The sequence below is a fragment of the Hermetia illucens genome, chromosome 5 (genome assembly GCF_905115235.1).
Source record: "Hermetia illucens chromosome 5, iHerIll2.2.curated.20191125, whole genome shotgun sequence".
NCBI lineage: Eukaryota > Metazoa > Arthropoda > Insecta > Diptera > Stratiomyidae > Hermetia > Hermetia illucens.
Genome location: NC_051853.1, coordinates 76,791,928 through 76,808,847, shown reverse-complemented (window position 1 = coordinate 76,808,847; position 16,920 = coordinate 76,791,928). Strand labels below are relative to the sequence as shown.

The window sequence follows — 16,920 nt, the reverse complement described above, 5'->3', positions numbered from 1 at the left end:
ATTGTATAAAAAGCGTGCTCCACACGTAAGAACAGTACGTTTCTGTTGGAATCCTTCTGATGACCGTTACCACCGAGCAGGGGGCGTACTCTTTTAATGGTCTCCCAGGGTTGTAAATCTTGATTAATAAGGACATGTTGTTAATCGATGTAATATTTTAATGAAAGATTGTTGGAAAGTTATATAAAAATATATAAAATTTAATATGATTGGTAAATAGGTGTGTTTTACTTCGTGAAAATTAAATTACCAGTGAAAAAAAATCCTAAGGCTTATAAAAAAGATTTTGTACTGGTATAGATAACACGACAATGATTTTAAACATTTCAGCCTGGGAATTTCGATGAGTGAGATAAGACTTACTAATCGACCAATTACAGAGAAAAACTACAAAATTCTGCAAAAACCAAAATAAAAACCATATGCAAGAAGTCCGTCACAAAACTATTTTGCGAAGAGTGCTGATATGGTATGATTCAAAAACAGGCAATTGCTGAAACTAATTGCTGTTGCGTTTGGGGAAATGAATCATGTACGACAACATTCGATGAAAACGGTTGTGGAAAAAGTTATTTAAAGCTCCAGAAAAGATGGGAAAACTAGGATTAGCAAATAAAAGGCTAATGCCCTGCTGTAGAAGTATGAACTGCTTCGACTTTGCCAAACAATTGACTTTTACCTCTACATTCAGCAACTAACAAGTAAAAACATTCAGAAGTCATCTACTAGCAGCCAATGCAAGACCACACACTTCTTTGATCACTCATCTAAATCTGGAGAACTTTGGCTGTGAAGTTTCGGTCTATCTATCGTATAGTCTAGGCATTTCACGATCATACTTATCACTTACTCCTGTTTCTTCAAAGTGACTATGGAAAGTAACTTTGTGGTCAGAAATCATCGAGATTTTACCATAATGACATATTTCGATCAAAGAAAGGGAAGCAGTCTACCCTAACCCAATATAAACCAATATTTATGAACCGCCACTTTAACCATCTATTTTAAAGCTACTTAGCGCCTTTTTTTCTCTGGTGGAGTTCTTTTAACCTGTAGTGGCCAGCTTAGAACCTACTTTGATATAGTGCTTCTGGCCTTTACGGAGTTTGGCCAATCCAATGCTTTCCTTCTAATGTGTAGTTTGCTCTAGTTACATTATCTTGCAAACACTTTTAGACGGTAATTGACAAACACCTTTATTGTTTGGAATATGAATATTTCAAATAATAATCTAACTTTAGCCTAGCTTATGCTCAAACTATTGACGGTTTAAACTTGGATCGCTTGTCGTGTTTTTTGAGATTATATAAAGGAGCATTTTCCACCTTTTGCCACTTTCGGTCACGCTGCTCCCAGGGTAGAGGTAAGACAGCGTCTGATGAGTTGCCTCTACCCTGGACAAAACCGTTAGTGCCTCTTTTTAAACACCTTTAATTTAATGATTTTTCAGTCAGCTTTTAATTTTTCGGTTTGAGTTTCCTTGATGTTACTTCGTGATTGTGCGTGCCGAACGTCCCCTATAAGAAAGCGAAATGTTCCATTCCGCTGACTGTTCTTTCTTCTTCTTATTAAGCCAGTCATTTCTTCCCGTGGTTATCTTCCTCAAGTTTCTTCTTCTTTGGGAGTTTCCTTTTTTTCACGGAGTGACCATTTGTTTTGTTGGAAAATGCACATATTATAGTCTTTATGGAGTGGGTAGCATAATTATACATTTGATATTTCTGTGAAGCTGCCTTCTGGTTCAACAAATTTATTCAATTTATTTTATATGTTGTTGGGATCAGGTTCATTGTTAATATTATAAATCTGCCGGTCAATCTTACATTTGACTAAACTCCCCGCTTTGAAATCTTTCCTAATTGGACTTTAATTCATATGGTATCAACGTAGACAGACAAAACGAGCCAGTTTTATTTTAGTTTTTCAGAGTAAGGGTTGGGATAACCTTGGCAGTTTTAAAGCTTCGCATAGAATTAGTGCTTCTAATTATAATTTACTTATTTTTTTATGTGATTAGAGCGTTGGGCCGTCGTAGCTAAAGGTCGCGGTTCAAACCTCACCGAGGGTAGAAAGATTTGTTATCGTGACTGGATGTCAGATACCAGTCGAGTCAGCTTTGAATGAGTACCTGAGTCAAATCAGGGTAATAATCTCGTGCGAGCGCAATGCTGACCATGTTGCCTCCCACAGTGTACTGTCGTGTGCCGTGACGGCCTTGAATGAAGTCCTCTAAAACACTTCAAGGCCCTGATCCAGCATACTTTGACAGTTGTTCCATTAATTTATAGTTCAGACAGTGTCTTCACAGCTATAGTTCTTCATTCAGGAATAGATCTACTTCAATACAATTTATGCAAAGGCGAGTACTGGCATTAACTAATTCTAGGAAAAAGTTTCAAAAACCTATGATTTTTAAATCCTAACCTATCTAACTTAACTAAACTTAGATGTCGACTAAGGTAGGATTATGAATTAGCTGTAGCTGTTACGAAATTGTGCGAGGCTTGTAAAACCAATAGTTTAACTAATTTCACATTCGCTAGAGAGTGGGGACGGCGTGTTGAAAAATAAAATGACTTATTCATGTGATTTTCGAGCATTTGTTTTTAAGGATCTGAAGTCTTGTTAAGTATACGGGCGCGCACTGAGACCAGACAGGAGCTCGATATGTAATTATTGGCTGCATAACTATTTTGAATATGATTAAATTATTTTGGGCGGAGAATTTCGATCTCCAATTAAATAATCGGAGTAACGTGTGGATTGATTGGGGGATTTTGCAACAGCTTTGGTTGGCGTTATCCTGGTAAATGAATTTCTAGCCCAGGTGCACACCCAAGTATTTCATTGATTTACACCAGTCGGCCGTCCACCCAAAATATTTATATGCGGATTAGGTATAATCTTCGTTTTTGACGCGTTAATTCTAATTAGTTATTTGTGAAAGGAATCTCGGACTGTTTCCAGTTGCAATTGTAGATTGTTAATGACTAACTTCGGATCGGCGGAGCTCGAGAGAACTGTCGTGTCATCAGCATTGCTAGGCTGCAATGGAGGAATATACGAATTGTAAATATTAAATAGAACCGCACTTATACATGAGCCCTGAGGAGCGCCAGCGGGCATGTTATAACTGCCTAGAAATGACTATTGTCGCTAAGGAAAGACGCAAAAATTTTGATTAGATACGTAGGAAAGGAATATTGCGCAAGTTTATATAATAAACCATGGTGCATAACGAGTCGAAGGCTTCTGCAAAGTCTAGGACGTCCATGCCCGTGGATTGCTTCCTGGTAAAGTGATTTTGTATAAACCTAGTTACTCATAGATTTGGTGAGTAGTTGAAAGATAGTTTGTAAATCTAAACTGGAAATCTATCTATGTCTGACGTTAAAGTCTCCACAGACTACGTAATTATAACGACTACTAGTTAAAAGTTTCAAATCGACTCTAAACTAGTTTAATTTGCCTGCATTCAGCCTCGTTCCAGGAAAATAGCAACCAACAACCGATAAATTCATACTGCCTAACCTAATTCCTCCAGATTCAATAACTTTTGTATTAAAACAAGTTGGTATTGTATGCTGGATTCGTTTGCTTACAATTATAGAAACCCCCCGTCCAATGGAATGCTTTCTATCGTTCCTATGTATCACATATAGCGGATGAGATAACTTATCAGACCCTTTCAGCCAAATGTCACTTACAATATATATATATATTTCGATTTTGTTATCAGACAAGAAAGAAATGTTTTCAATTTCCTTATTCCGAATGCTTTGAGCATTCCATACAATTACGTTATTTTGACCAATACTAGACAAATCCGAATTTTACTGCAATTCCTAAGCTTCACTATAAGTTCAGTAGCCTAAGCAATAAGTTGAGTTGGAGAGAAAAGTTGTTTGTTGCCCAGGCTAGGCGTAATTTCATGCTGATTTTTCGCAGGATCCAATCTCGTAGGCTTACTATACCTCGTCCAACTATTAGCAATGTTAGTTATCGCCCTCTTACCTAGAGGGGGAAATTGCGAGTCGAAGTTATCAAGTATATTCGGGCTCTTGTCTACTTTATTTGGACCTGTTTTGGTGAATTCTGGTTTTTCTTATTCTTGTTTTATATGTTGCTTTCAATGCGTTCCAGGTTTGGTTCATCCTGCCAGTGATTAGATACTCCATATCATACAGCCCTGTTAACATAAATTTATTGGGGCGCGTATTGGGCCTACTATAAGTGAAAAAATGCACTTTCTTGGCAGTGAGATGACTAAACAATTTTTCGTAACTTTCAGTAGAGTTTACGAAGAGCTTTCTCCCCGTTTGCATATGTTTAACGCTGAAGACCGTGATGCACTCATAATGGCATTGATCATATCGCGATCCAAATTTGGGAAAACGAAAGGTGGAATTTTGTTGACGTTTACCTCTTCGACTTTCTCATCACTAATGTTCTGCTCGATGTTAGCTAATAGTTGAAATCTATTCAATGGATGTGCTGATGTTGACGATAACGGTGCACCACGGGGCCACTTCATCTTCATAGCTTCTGTTAGCAACGTGCCCGGAGGAGATTCCTCCCATGCCCGTTTAGTCAAACTGTCCACCAAGGTGCTTGGTTTCACTGCAACAATAAACTACACAAACTAGCATACAAAATACTTTCAATTTCATTGTTCACAAGTTAACGTGTACCCGCTGAGCGTCAAACTCGTACTCCCTTTTAGGGCAGGGAGATCGACAATTGATGCTATCATGCAGGTCGTGGACGCCGTTCGACGAACAGAGGCACATAGCCGCCGAACTCGACGGGTGGTACTCCTCGTAACGCTAAGATGGAAGACATGGAAAGACATTCTAGGCACATTAGACAATACCTTCAACGTGCCGAACTATCTCTTACGGATTTTGAGGGACTATCTGTGGAACCGCTCCCTGTTCTATGAAATACTAGAGGGTCAAAGGTGGATGGAGGTCACATCGGGGGTAGCACAGGGATCCATCCTAGGGCCGGACCTCTGGAACGCTACCTATGACAGTCTGCTTAAACTCGACATGCCAGAAGAGTCGCGCCTGGTCGGCTAAGCAGATGATGTCGCAGCGCTTGTTGCTGGACGCACTGTCGAACAGGTGCAAAGCAGACTCGGCATATTGATGCGACGGGTAAGCGGATGGATGACTACTCATGGTTTCAACCTCGCACTGGAAAAAACCGAAGTAGTCATCCTGACTAAAAGGAGAATTTCGACCCTGCGTCCCATATCGTTCGGCGAGTCGATCATCGAGTCAAAATCAGCGATAAAGTACCCCGGGTTGACTCTTGACTCAAAGATGAGTTTTTCTGAGCAAATCCAAGCAGCAGCGAACAAGGCTGCGGCTGGAGTTTCGACGTTAAGTAGGCTAATGGCAAACATTGGGGGTCCTACGTCTAGTAGGCGACGTCTCCTGATGAGCTCAATGCAGTCTGTCCTGCTCTACGGCGCAGAGGTATGGGCTGGCGCTCTTAACAAGGGGGTATATCGTAGACGCCTCGCGCAAGTACAGAGACGGGGTGGCGTTTGCGTACCGCACAGTCTCTGAACCGGCCGTGATGGTAATCGCGGGAGTTATCCCCGTTGCCCTTCTTGCTAGGGAGCGTCAGGCCATATACAAGCGCAAGGGAGGTGGTTGTTCGCGAAGAACGGCAACACACTCTAGACGAGTGGCAGCTCTCTTGGCAAAATGAAACTAGAGGCAGATGGACTGCGCGGCTCATCGGCAACTTAGGTGCGTGGCTGAATCGGAAGCATGGTGAGACTAAGTGGGCATGGAAGTTTTCAATCTTACCTGCACAAGATTGGAAAGGCGCGTTCTCCGGATTGTGTTTTGCAATGGAGTTGTGGACGATGCCCACCACACTTTTTTTTCTTGTGGGAGGTGGGATGGGGTTCGTCAGCAGCTCTATTTAAACACAGGGGATCTCTCTCCAGACAACATTGTGGAAGAGATGCTGAGGACTGCTGACAGGTGGAACCGTGTTGCCCATTACGTTCGGGCCCTTCTCGTTGCTAAGAAGATAGAACTCGACCGGTGGAGGAGCCGGATGGCAGGGGGCTCCTTGAACTGACAGTTCCCTTCCTCCTCTCCCCTCCCGTTGGTGAAAGGAATTCCCTGATTTGAAGGCTCCGCAAGGCGGGAGAGTTCGGGGCTGGCCCGAAGTAATGTGACAAACGGTTCCAGGCTAGCTCTCTGACGATGGGGAGGTGTTTAGTTGGTAGTCCGACGACGTACCGAATCGGGAGTCCAAATGCATTCACCTACCCTACCCCCAAAAAAAACTCGTACTCCCTGTTATAATAAATATATAGTAAATGATGCCAGTCTGCCCTGTTGTTTAATATGTATTACTGTGTTCCTTTAGCGATCTACGACTTGAGCAGAAGGTTTGCTGCGTTGGTTGACACATTCTTTTAATTTAAGCGTTTTAGAGTTTATTTAACTAATCTTTTGTTTGTTTTCATGCACTTATTTACCTTAAGATATTTTGTAAAAGTTACTGACATTAGAAATTTTCCAAAGTTTTCCGGTATTTCATCCACCATATAATAAGAACAGTGCTATTTTCCCCAAGGCTCGAGACCTGTGCTTCCAGTTGGGCAAAATTCCATTGCGAAGAGAGGATTAGCTGAGGTTTTTTTTGGATTTGGCGTGAGTTATTCGATAGCTGGGGTGAGTTTCGCTGTCGCCATGGCCGAGACTTGTCTGGAGTCGCGTTGAACACTGATTGGGAGTTGACTGCCAGTCGTGATCTGTGTGGTTTTAACAGTCGATCATCCTGAGGTGTTTAGTGCTGACTCCAGCGTATCATGTGAAGTCAATTGCGGCATGATAATTTCCTTCGGAGTTCTTAATAAGTTACACTCATGATCCCACCAAATAAAAAGAAAGGGCTTAGATCCACGGATACCCTTCTTTACCATTGATTTTGATGTGGGAAGGGATTGTCATAGTGGATACACTTTTCGTCATTAGTGACAATCATATGCAAAATTCCTTTTCTTTTCTCCAATTGATTGGGCAGTTCACAAATAAAAATTATGGTAGCGAAACAGAGATCCTTGCAAAACCCTTTATGAATAATTATTTACGCTTCAAAAAACATTTATATAATGGAAATGATAGCGGTTCACGATGAATATGCTATTGTATACTGATAACAACCATAAATACTGCGTTTTCCATTCCATCTTTAATAAAAACGGGAGAAAATGATTTCAACTCCAATGTGTTCGAAATTTTTGAAAGAAAATTTGAAAATATGAAATTTAATGAGTTAAAATATACATTTTGAGGATAATTCTCAGTTTTCCCTTCTTCAGTCCCACCATATAGAAAAGCAGCTAGAGTAATTTATCAAGGGATATTTCTATATAATAAAGGTCTCGAAATGCTAAGATAAGATGGGGCCTCAAAAAGCTATGCCTCAATTTCATCTGAAGCTGAATTGATGTTTTCGAACGAGATGTGATTCGCCGTGGATCCTTTATCTCTCCTTGGGCGTTAAATTGAGTCCTGAAGCTCCACGCGCGATCGAGTCGTTATTTTTTTAGTTTTAAATTTAAAAGCCCACCATGCAGATTATTCCCTCGATTTCTTTTACCAAGGGACGCAGTTTCCGTTTTGATGCAAACCACACTTTACGCCAACGGACCACTCCACATCTGGAAGTCCGGCTAGCACAAGACAAACAAGTGCAAGTCGACGGGAAATTTCAGTTATATGTCGATGCTGACGAATTTGTACAGTCAATATTTGCCAACTTTCGTCTTGGTCTGTCAGCTTACATGAATGTAGGCCTTCGTCTTCAAACCAACAAGATCTAGACAAAACGAAAGGTTGTTTTGGGAATTACAAACTTAATAATTGCAAGCAGTGGTCATTCCTTTTGAATGGCGACCTTTACTGCCCATTTAAGGTAGAATCTAGTAGGTTAAATATAATCTTTAATGAAATCAAATTCTATTTTATGTATATAAATAATTAGTCCCATGTATTTATACAATCAATCAATTTTTTTCTAGTTACCTAACAATCCTCTTATGCACTAGCGAGTTGATGTGTTGAATGATATTAAAATCTTCTCTTTGGGTTAAAATTAATATTTTTCTCAAAAACTTACGCCCTTATCTTTGACCAGGGTCGATTTTATAGCAAATTAACTTTCGTAAGACTCTAAATATTAGATCAATTTATATTGACTAGCCATTGCCGAATTTGTTTCATCCATATACATAATTTTATGTTATAAATTGTATTTGTAAATTGCATTGATGGAATTAAAACCTAACGCCGGCATCCTTTGCCTACTAGAAGGACATCATGGGGAATACCATTCCGCCAACTAATACTTATTGGGTCACACTAAATAAATTGAAACAAGTGGTTAGAACTAAAAACGGGTTTGGAAATACACGGCCGTTGGACCTCAAGTTTAAATTATGCGAAGCGGATAATGAAAATAAATCTTAGTTTCCCACGTTAAGTGGCCTCACGAATTACATATGTATATTTCAGGTGGGTAATTTTCCTTGGTGCTTGTCTTGTCCTCGTAGAAACAAATAAATTTTGTCTTTGAATCTCAAATGCCCAGAGATATCGTGTCTGGTGCATTTTACAGGCTAAATGCATTTAATTTAGAAAATTTGAAATATTCGACTCCTAACACCTGCTAAAGCTGTGTTCTTCAAATCATTATATTTCTCTACCCTAAGTGAGTTCCAACTTTCCAGACTACGTGATTCAGTGTGCCATGCTAACAGGTAAGAAATTGCTATTACGAAAGAAGTATTTGCCGATACTTAAAACCAATTTAAGGAACTCGTTAAACATAACCGCATTTCTTCTCAGGAGAATTGAGAAAATTGTGATGTTTGCCTAATAGAAGTAGGAAAGGTAAATGAACCATTCTTGATATTTAGAAAACAATCAACGAGCGTTGATTTTCATTAATAGATGTGATGTAATATTGAAAAATCTGACACAAGTTCATGAATGATTAGATGAAATAGATAAACTTGGATAGCGTACAGAGATGTAAACATTATAGATTGAAAGAAATAAAAAATGAAAAGAATTGACGAAATCATCATATTGAACTATCACAAATAAAACGAGTCCTATTCGATCAAATTTGTGTTGAATGAAATGTCGAAAATTATGGTATATAAGGACAGTTCAGGCTGAATTTTTGTTATTTTGAATCCTGCGTAAATGTTGTTAATGTACAGAAATCATATGAAAATAGATGCAATCTCACAAGTTTCAGCATATCATTTAGAAAACTTAAACAAGAAACTTCGAAGTACATACAAAGCAAAACTGATAGATCTCAGCAAGAAGCAAAGAAAAATAGACAAAGAACCAAAATACGAAAAACCACAACTAAACATAACGGTAATGAACGATAAGTAAAACAGGGACATTTACTTTGCTAATTACCTGCCGTCGTCGTCATCGCTGTCCCCGTTGTTGAGATCGTGGATACACCCGCGGTGGATGTAGCTTCTATGTTATTATTGGCTACTGATGGATTAGGCGCATTACTATTTAAGACAGGTGGTGGTGGTGCAGGCCGATTAAAAGGATTTTGTCGACGCGGTGGAGGTTTCGGAGCAGCACGTTGTATCGTTTCTTGATTATATTCTAGATGGTGCGATGTTAGTGGGTGGAGAGATGGGATAAGCAAACAAAAGAAAATGACCTCTAGCAATACTTGTAAAGGATTTTTCTGGCATATCAAAAGTTTCTATTCAGAGTAGCTATACATCTTACAATTACAGAAACTTTCTATACAATACCGTTTTAGAAAAACCATACTGGTGAAAGATACTTACTTTTTCGAATACCTTCTATTTCTTCTAACTGTCGTTGTAATTCAGCTACCATGAGTTTCTTATATTCATAACTGGCACATGTGAGAGCTTTCATCCATGTTTCCATTATATCCTGGCTTTCAGCGCTCAATGTGTAGGTCCGATTGCCGTTGAAGATAATTTGGAAGCAATAAGGTTCGGTTTCTTCTTCGCATAATTCTAAAAAGGCAGAGGAAACACATTGATGATTAAAAACTATTGAATAGAAATTAAATTTATTGTTTATATGGTGAATAAGAGTAAAAGCGCGCGAATGGTGCCTAGAATCCCTGGTGCTAAAAGTTTTCTTTATCAATGCTCCTATGAATAATGGCCTTGGACAGCAGTTGCGAAACAGCGCATTTTATTACATATTATTTGCAGTTTTGTTATTTCCCGCAACAAAGCAATTTTGTTATTCCTCGAGCATTGTCATCTTATAAAAATTTAATACGTGTGTGCATGACTGCCTTTCTCGCCTACGGTGGAAGGGGGTATCAAATGAAAAGTGTCGATTAGTATTTTCCCTAAAAGCTTTCTTATCGATTGATAATAAGTCAGTGAGGGATACTCAAAAAAATCTAAAGATTTTCACGACGATGTGTCAATATAAAATTGAAGCCTCTTAATACATCCCATCCCGATATCTGCTCTGTAAGTATACCAATAAAGTTATGAAATCTACTTTTACACAGTTTTGCATCACTGCAAACAAAAATAGAATGTATGAAAAGTTTGCTTGAATTTGAAAGAAGGTCAACATTGTCTTTTTCATGTTCATATTGCGACATAGCAGAACGCCAATATCACATTAAAATAAACGGTCTGACACACTGTATCAAAAGCGCATATATGAAGTAGCTACTTTTTCTTTTTTTTGCGTCTGTTTAACTATGAATTCCAGCATACTTGCTAAATAATGCTCTACTCCCATTGTATAGTAGATACTCATCCAAGTGGACTATCGTCGACACTCTCCAGAACGAACTAGCTGCATAAATATTTCTTGAAAAATAGGACACAGTTAAATTTTAGACTACGTACAAATGGTACAATCGTGCATACAATGTTGCCTCTGCTTGGTATAAACCAATAATGTTCCGGGCATATGGGGCCCATATTGGTGGGATACTAAGCAAGACAACGAAGAATATCTTCTTACAGATGGTAATCAGTACTGTGGTACTTTTATGATTACTGCACTTTACGATATATGCATTCTTATTGATTCGCGGCCCATGGAATGAAATGGGTAATTGGGGTAGATAGGTAATTGTTGTTCCCCGTTATTTAAAAAATTAATCAAAAACTCTTCTTCTTTCAGGATAGAGAAATAAGTTTTAAAAAGTAATGTAATTAGGATTAATTAGAATAGTAATATGGATTTAAGATAGTATATAAGTTCTTAATAAAACCAGTTACGGGCAGACTTGTAGTACTGATGAAAAGAACAAGTGGTTCCCGAAACATCGGGGTATGTAAGTATAATAAATAATACAACAACGGCGGACAAGGCAACGAAAACAGACAAACGATTTGTGCATTTTCTCATGGAACATGCGTTCCCTTTACAGGAGCTGCTAATCGGTTAACTGATACCCTGTCCCAAAATATGGCTAATGACACAGCGTTACAAGAGATGCGCTGGACCAGGACCGGTTTTCGGGTTTTCAATCTGTGTCTGCGAGGCAAAATTTGAAACCTAAGCCTCATTAATGTTCACGCCCCTACAGAGGAGACTACAGTCGGAGAAAAATGGCTTCCATAGCTTACTTAAAAACACCAATGACAAATTGTAGGGAGCAACCGCACCGTCCGGATGCTCAAGTGGTTAGAGCGCTGGGCTGTCGTAGCGGAAGGTCGCGGTTCAAATCTCGCTGGGGGCAGAGGAATTTGTTATCGTGACTAGATGTCGGACATCAGTCGACTCAGCTATGAATTAGTACCTGAGTCAAATCAGGGTAATAATCGCGGGTGAGCGTAATGCTGACCACATTGCCTCCCACAGTGTACTGTGATGTACCGTTACGGTCTTGAATGAAGTGCTCTAACACACTTCAAGGCCTTGATCCAATATTTGTTGTTGCGCCAACGATTATTATTATTAACCGCACCAGGCGCTGAAATTTCACTTACAAGTCAGCAGGATATTGATCCTATCTAAACAATTTCCGATTGTATGAACAAATTACTGCGATGGGTTGAGTATTTTGATGAACTGGTCAACAAACAGAATTTCCGCGAATTGAAAGTTCCGACTACTGAAGACAGACAAATGCTGCTATCAGCAAGCCGAAAAGAAACAGTCCGTGCATCATGCCAGAAGTCTGAATTCAACAAATTGTTGAGGCTGAAGAAAATAATTGCGAGGAACAACGAGAATATCCGAATTTTCAAGAAATGCATCAAATCCCGCGTAATATCGAACTCCCATCGCATTAAGCTGAAATCGGGTCGCGATAATAAGAAATTAGTCCTGAAGTTAGAGCTGCAACACGTCACGATAACTCTTTATTCTCTGTATACTAAACAGAATAGCATCGCATTACGGGCATACAGCACACACCTCAAGATGGCACAAGAAGCTGCAGAATCGGGTCTGCCAATTGAGCAACTAACCGCGAAACTACACCGGGCTTTTGAGTGTGAAATTATAAAGAGACGCCGCGTTCTAAATAAAAAGTTTGCCACCCTAAAAAACATATGGATTCCGCAGGTAAGTAGTAATAACGTCGCGCATATTGATAACTAGGTAATAAACAAAACGAATATTGAACTGACTGATAACGAAATTAAATTTTTAAATAATGGTCTTGCGGTCGCGGTACCACCAACCAAGGTTGTCGACGAAACCGTGGTTAATATCGAGGCGGGTATAAAATTCTTGGATAACGAAACCAAGGATGAAATTCGTTCGGGTCTAAGTAAAATCATTCGGAATAACGCGCCGTTAAAAAACGTGAACTTCGTGATAAACCGCTATACTTTCTCAAGGCGGACAAGAGAAACAACGTCGTCGTTATGGAAAAAGCTAAATATGACCAGGCTGTTTTTCGAAAATTGGAGAGTGGAAACTTCTTCGAATTGAGGAACAACCCGCTGCCCGAATCTATCAAAAGGGTCGATCGAGCGTTGAAGGAAGCTAGTGAGGTATTCACGAATATTGGGTGACTCCGAATGCCTAATCCTGCGCTTCCAAGAATCAGATGTCAACCGAAAATCCACAAGGAAGGGGATGAGATGCGGACTCGAACTCCCGGACATAAAACATAGCCAAGTGGTTGATTAATGAGTGCCAGACCCTTGGGACGATGAATAGTAAGTACTCAGTTGCTAACTCCCATGAATTAATACAGAAGCTGCTACGCATTGAGAGGATGGATGATGACGAGGTGATAGTGTTGTCCGATGTGAAGGCATTGTTTCCCAACACGCCAGTGAAAGAGTCAATTTTCGAACTCGAAAGATGGCTGAGCCAGTTTCGATCTGGCCCGAAATGGAGAAGAAAAGTTCGTATCTATGCAAACCTTGCCAGGCTCTGTATGAACGAAAGCTATTTTACATTTCAGGACAGATTCTATAAAACTACTTCGGGAGTAGCGATGGGGAACCTCCTCTCGTCTTTACTCACTGAAAAGTTCATGTCATCAATCGAAGAAGAAATTGAATCGAGGGGAATAATCCCTAAAGTATGGTTTAGGTATGTAGACGATGTATTTGCGATTGTTAGAAAAGATATAGAAATGGTCATCTCCTCTATAAACAAGATTCATCATAAAATCAAGTTTACACTAGAGGTACAAAAGGATGGGGTTCTACCCTTCCTGGATTCTAAATATCGTCAAGTTTAACAGGAAGCTTAAGTTCGATATATACCGTAAACCTACAGCAACGCAGAGAACGATACCAGCAACTTCACACTACACATTTTCCCAAAAATGGCTGCCTATAATTGTGTGTTCGGATAGCTGAGTGGTTAGAGCACAAGGCTGTCGTACGGAAGGTCGCGGTTTAAATCTCACTGGTGGCAGTGGCACAATAGGCATCCCTATACAACACTATTTCCGCAGCAGAAGGAAGTAACCACCAGACGAATAAGTATCCCATATTCCTACCTATTTAACAACATCAAGAATTGGGTAAAAAAGTACCAACTGGAAGTCGCAGGTTCGAGTCGATCGTCCACCTTGTGGAATTTACTGGGAAGCGTCAAGGATCCTTTGGCAACGGAGAGAAAAAAGCGGGATTTACCGAATAACATGCAGCGACTGTAGTAAAATATACATAGGACAGACTAGACTTAATGAACACATCAAGGAAGCAGGAAGTAGTGTTCGGAAACAAAAGTCGTGCATAAGATCATCAGTGGCAGCGCACATAGTCGAGAAAGGCCATACCATTCAACGCGAAAATCTTGAACTCTTGCGGCATACAAACCGAACGACAACCTTGGACCCCTGGAAAAATCTAGAAATTTTGAAGACGCGACGCGATTATTAAACACAGATTCCGGTAATTGGCAATTGTTTTCAGTAGCTTTGTACTGATGAAAGGAGTAAGTTGCTCCCGAAATATATATATACACAATAAAATAAAATTGTAGTTTGGAGTAAGCTACTGGTCTATAAATCATGCCAGTAATTGCCGGAATTACAGCCGAACTAATTAAATATGGAGGAAGAGGTTTATCAACCTATGCTCAAGATTTCGGACAGCGAATCAATGCCTGATGACTAACAACGAGGCGTTATCTGTCCCTTGCATAAAAAGGAAGCAGTGCAGCAATTACAGAGGTGTCCCGACCCACCAACAGATTTGATTTTCTCTCTAGAACAAGCGATGGAATATGGCCGTCCATATAGGTAGTATATTGGGCTTCGACGTTTTCGGGATGGAGGAAGGCGATTCAAAGAGCAGACGGGTTCAGGCATGGGAAGAGGATAAATCAAATGTTGCTGAATTATAGGAGATGCCCAACGATATACGTTTGATTTGTCGCTTTCAAGCTCATTTGCCCTATCAGAACCCAGCTGATCTTTGAACCATCTTCCTCCATCGCGTCGGAAGCACATGGTACCATTATATTATAGAAAGAAGAATTCGATCCCTGGCTTATGTTGCGAAACTCGATTCCTGGTTTTCCTACCTCATCCCTCAGGAACGAGCCAAATATTGAAGATTTTCTTCCCTAATTGGTCACTGGAGATAAGAAAAAATGTTAAACGCCGCAATATTGTTTGCAAGAAGAACGAAACGCCGCCATCGACATTATGTGCAGAATTTCATCCTCGTAAGGTTTTATTGTGTGTTTGATGGGATATAAAGAGAGATTATACCTTAAGGACGGAAGTATACAGTACCCAGCTGGAGATAACGCAGTATTCAAGGTGAAATGTCCACCTCTGGTGGACAGGGGTAACGTTATATTTCATCATTACAACGTTAGACCTCACGCTGATACATTTATTCAAAAAAATTCGGCAATAAGATGGCACTCCCTTGACCTTGCCGCTTCGGATTTTTATATGTTCCCTTTCTTGGGCAATTATCTGGGAAAAACAAACGAACACAACTTAAAAACCACGCTTGAATTTTTCGAATTCAAGTCATCTGAATTTCACTAAAAGCCGATTTTATCGCTTGCCGCTGGGAGTATGTAATAGACCACGAATTGAAATAATTGCCTCGGAAAAAAAGAGTTTCATCGTTGCAGCGATTCAACTTATCATGCAATTAAGCTGGAACGCAGCAACAAGCCAGTAAAAAGGAAGAACTCACAGTTAGGGTGATAAGTCGAACAGACAATAAGATAATCTGTAAAATACCGCGATATGAAAGAATAAAGAACTTTACTAGATGAGCCTATGGAATATGGAAACATCCATTTGGAACTTGTACCGGCATTTCAATCACGATGGGGGCAAGTCATAATAAAATGATTTGTTCCCATTAGCATTCATTTCTTCTATGCGCAAGTTATCTCTTTCTTATTCTGCCGCCATAAAACCCCGTATCTGATTGCGTTTGGTTTGATATCATGGCAAACCTACATCAGCTTTCGACAACATCTATATTTACTACAAAAGCAGCAGCCACAAAGCAGAAACCCATTAAGAGAAATTAATTATTCGAAAGTGTTCATAATTCTCGCCTCGCATTCACTCGTCACTTCTGCCGGTGGCACTTTCTCAGGTTAAAAAACTTTCTCAAATCTTAACGAGAAATCCGCGTTGTTTCACGTAATATCTAAGTAAACAAAACAACGCAAATTCAAACATAAAAACGGAAGCTTATTACGCAACTTAATTGTGTATCTCTCGATTAACTTGGATTCTCGCTCGGATAAAAAGACAATGCGATTCCGGTGAGCAAAAAGAGGAGATGCTTTACTTACCTATCGTGCATCCTTCGACAATTATTAGCCCAGTTGGTTCCCGATCGCCTTTCTTCTCGAAGTAAAACAGTAGATTCCCTTTCAGCACAAAATATCTTTTTTGCCAAGCCTTGTTCACTTCACCACGTTTACTAAGCACACCCTCGAGGTCATAGGGTGGCGTTGTTGCGAACGCACATAAATTCTTTTCGTTGATTTTCATTGTGCACGGAAGCCTCTTTCCTCTGAGTAGAGCTAGAACAGCTACCACTTATAATTCAATTGCAATTAATATAAAATGTTTTTTATTGTTAACACTCAGCACTGAATCAACTTCACAGAATGGATCCGATGGTTTAGAATTGGAATTTCTAACATTTGGCTATTTCACAGGTGGGAAGTATTTCTAAAACTAGGTTGCAGACGAGCTTAGGAATATTTTGAACAGAATTCGATGTCAAAGGGATGAAACTTAAAATAATAAATGCATATCTCGAACAAAAACTTGGTGATCGACTTCCGCTCGCTGGGCGATGTTTAGTCATTTGACAGGTGGTCGGGGTAGAAATATCAGTCAATTTGAGCTGTCAATTTTTGACCATAGTTGTCAGTGTCCAATTTGCTGCGTTCGGTTTGTACTAATTTGATTTGATTTTGAAAT

The 16,920-nt window shown here is 39.7% G+C and overlaps 1 protein-coding gene across 4 annotated transcripts in view; it reads right to left on the bottom strand.

Annotated features, from left to right (window-relative positions):
- The window catches only part of LOC119656650 (sesquipedalian-1), a 30,912-nt gene extending 14,115 nt beyond the window's left edge, over positions 1–16,797 (bottom strand). Inside the window, exons 1-4 of one of the 4 annotated variants that reach the window (XM_038063114.1) lie at positions 16,281–16,797; positions 9,869–10,066; positions 9,474–9,677; positions 7,846–8,909 (exon numbers count right to left, since the gene is read on the bottom strand). In XM_038063114.1, coding sequence (XP_037919042.1) covers positions 8,857–8,909; positions 9,474–9,677; positions 9,869–10,066; positions 16,281–16,482 — 657 coding nt within the window. In that variant the 5' untranslated portion in view covers positions 16,483–16,797 and the 3' untranslated portion in view covers positions 7,846–8,856. Of the gene's footprint in view, positions 1–7,845; positions 8,910–9,473; positions 9,678–9,868; positions 10,067–16,280 lie in introns of those variants that run through there. The other 3 variants (XM_038063115.1, XM_038063113.1, XM_038063112.1) reach the window with 3 other exon arrangements.
- Positions 16,798–16,920: the final 123 nt, after the last annotated feature.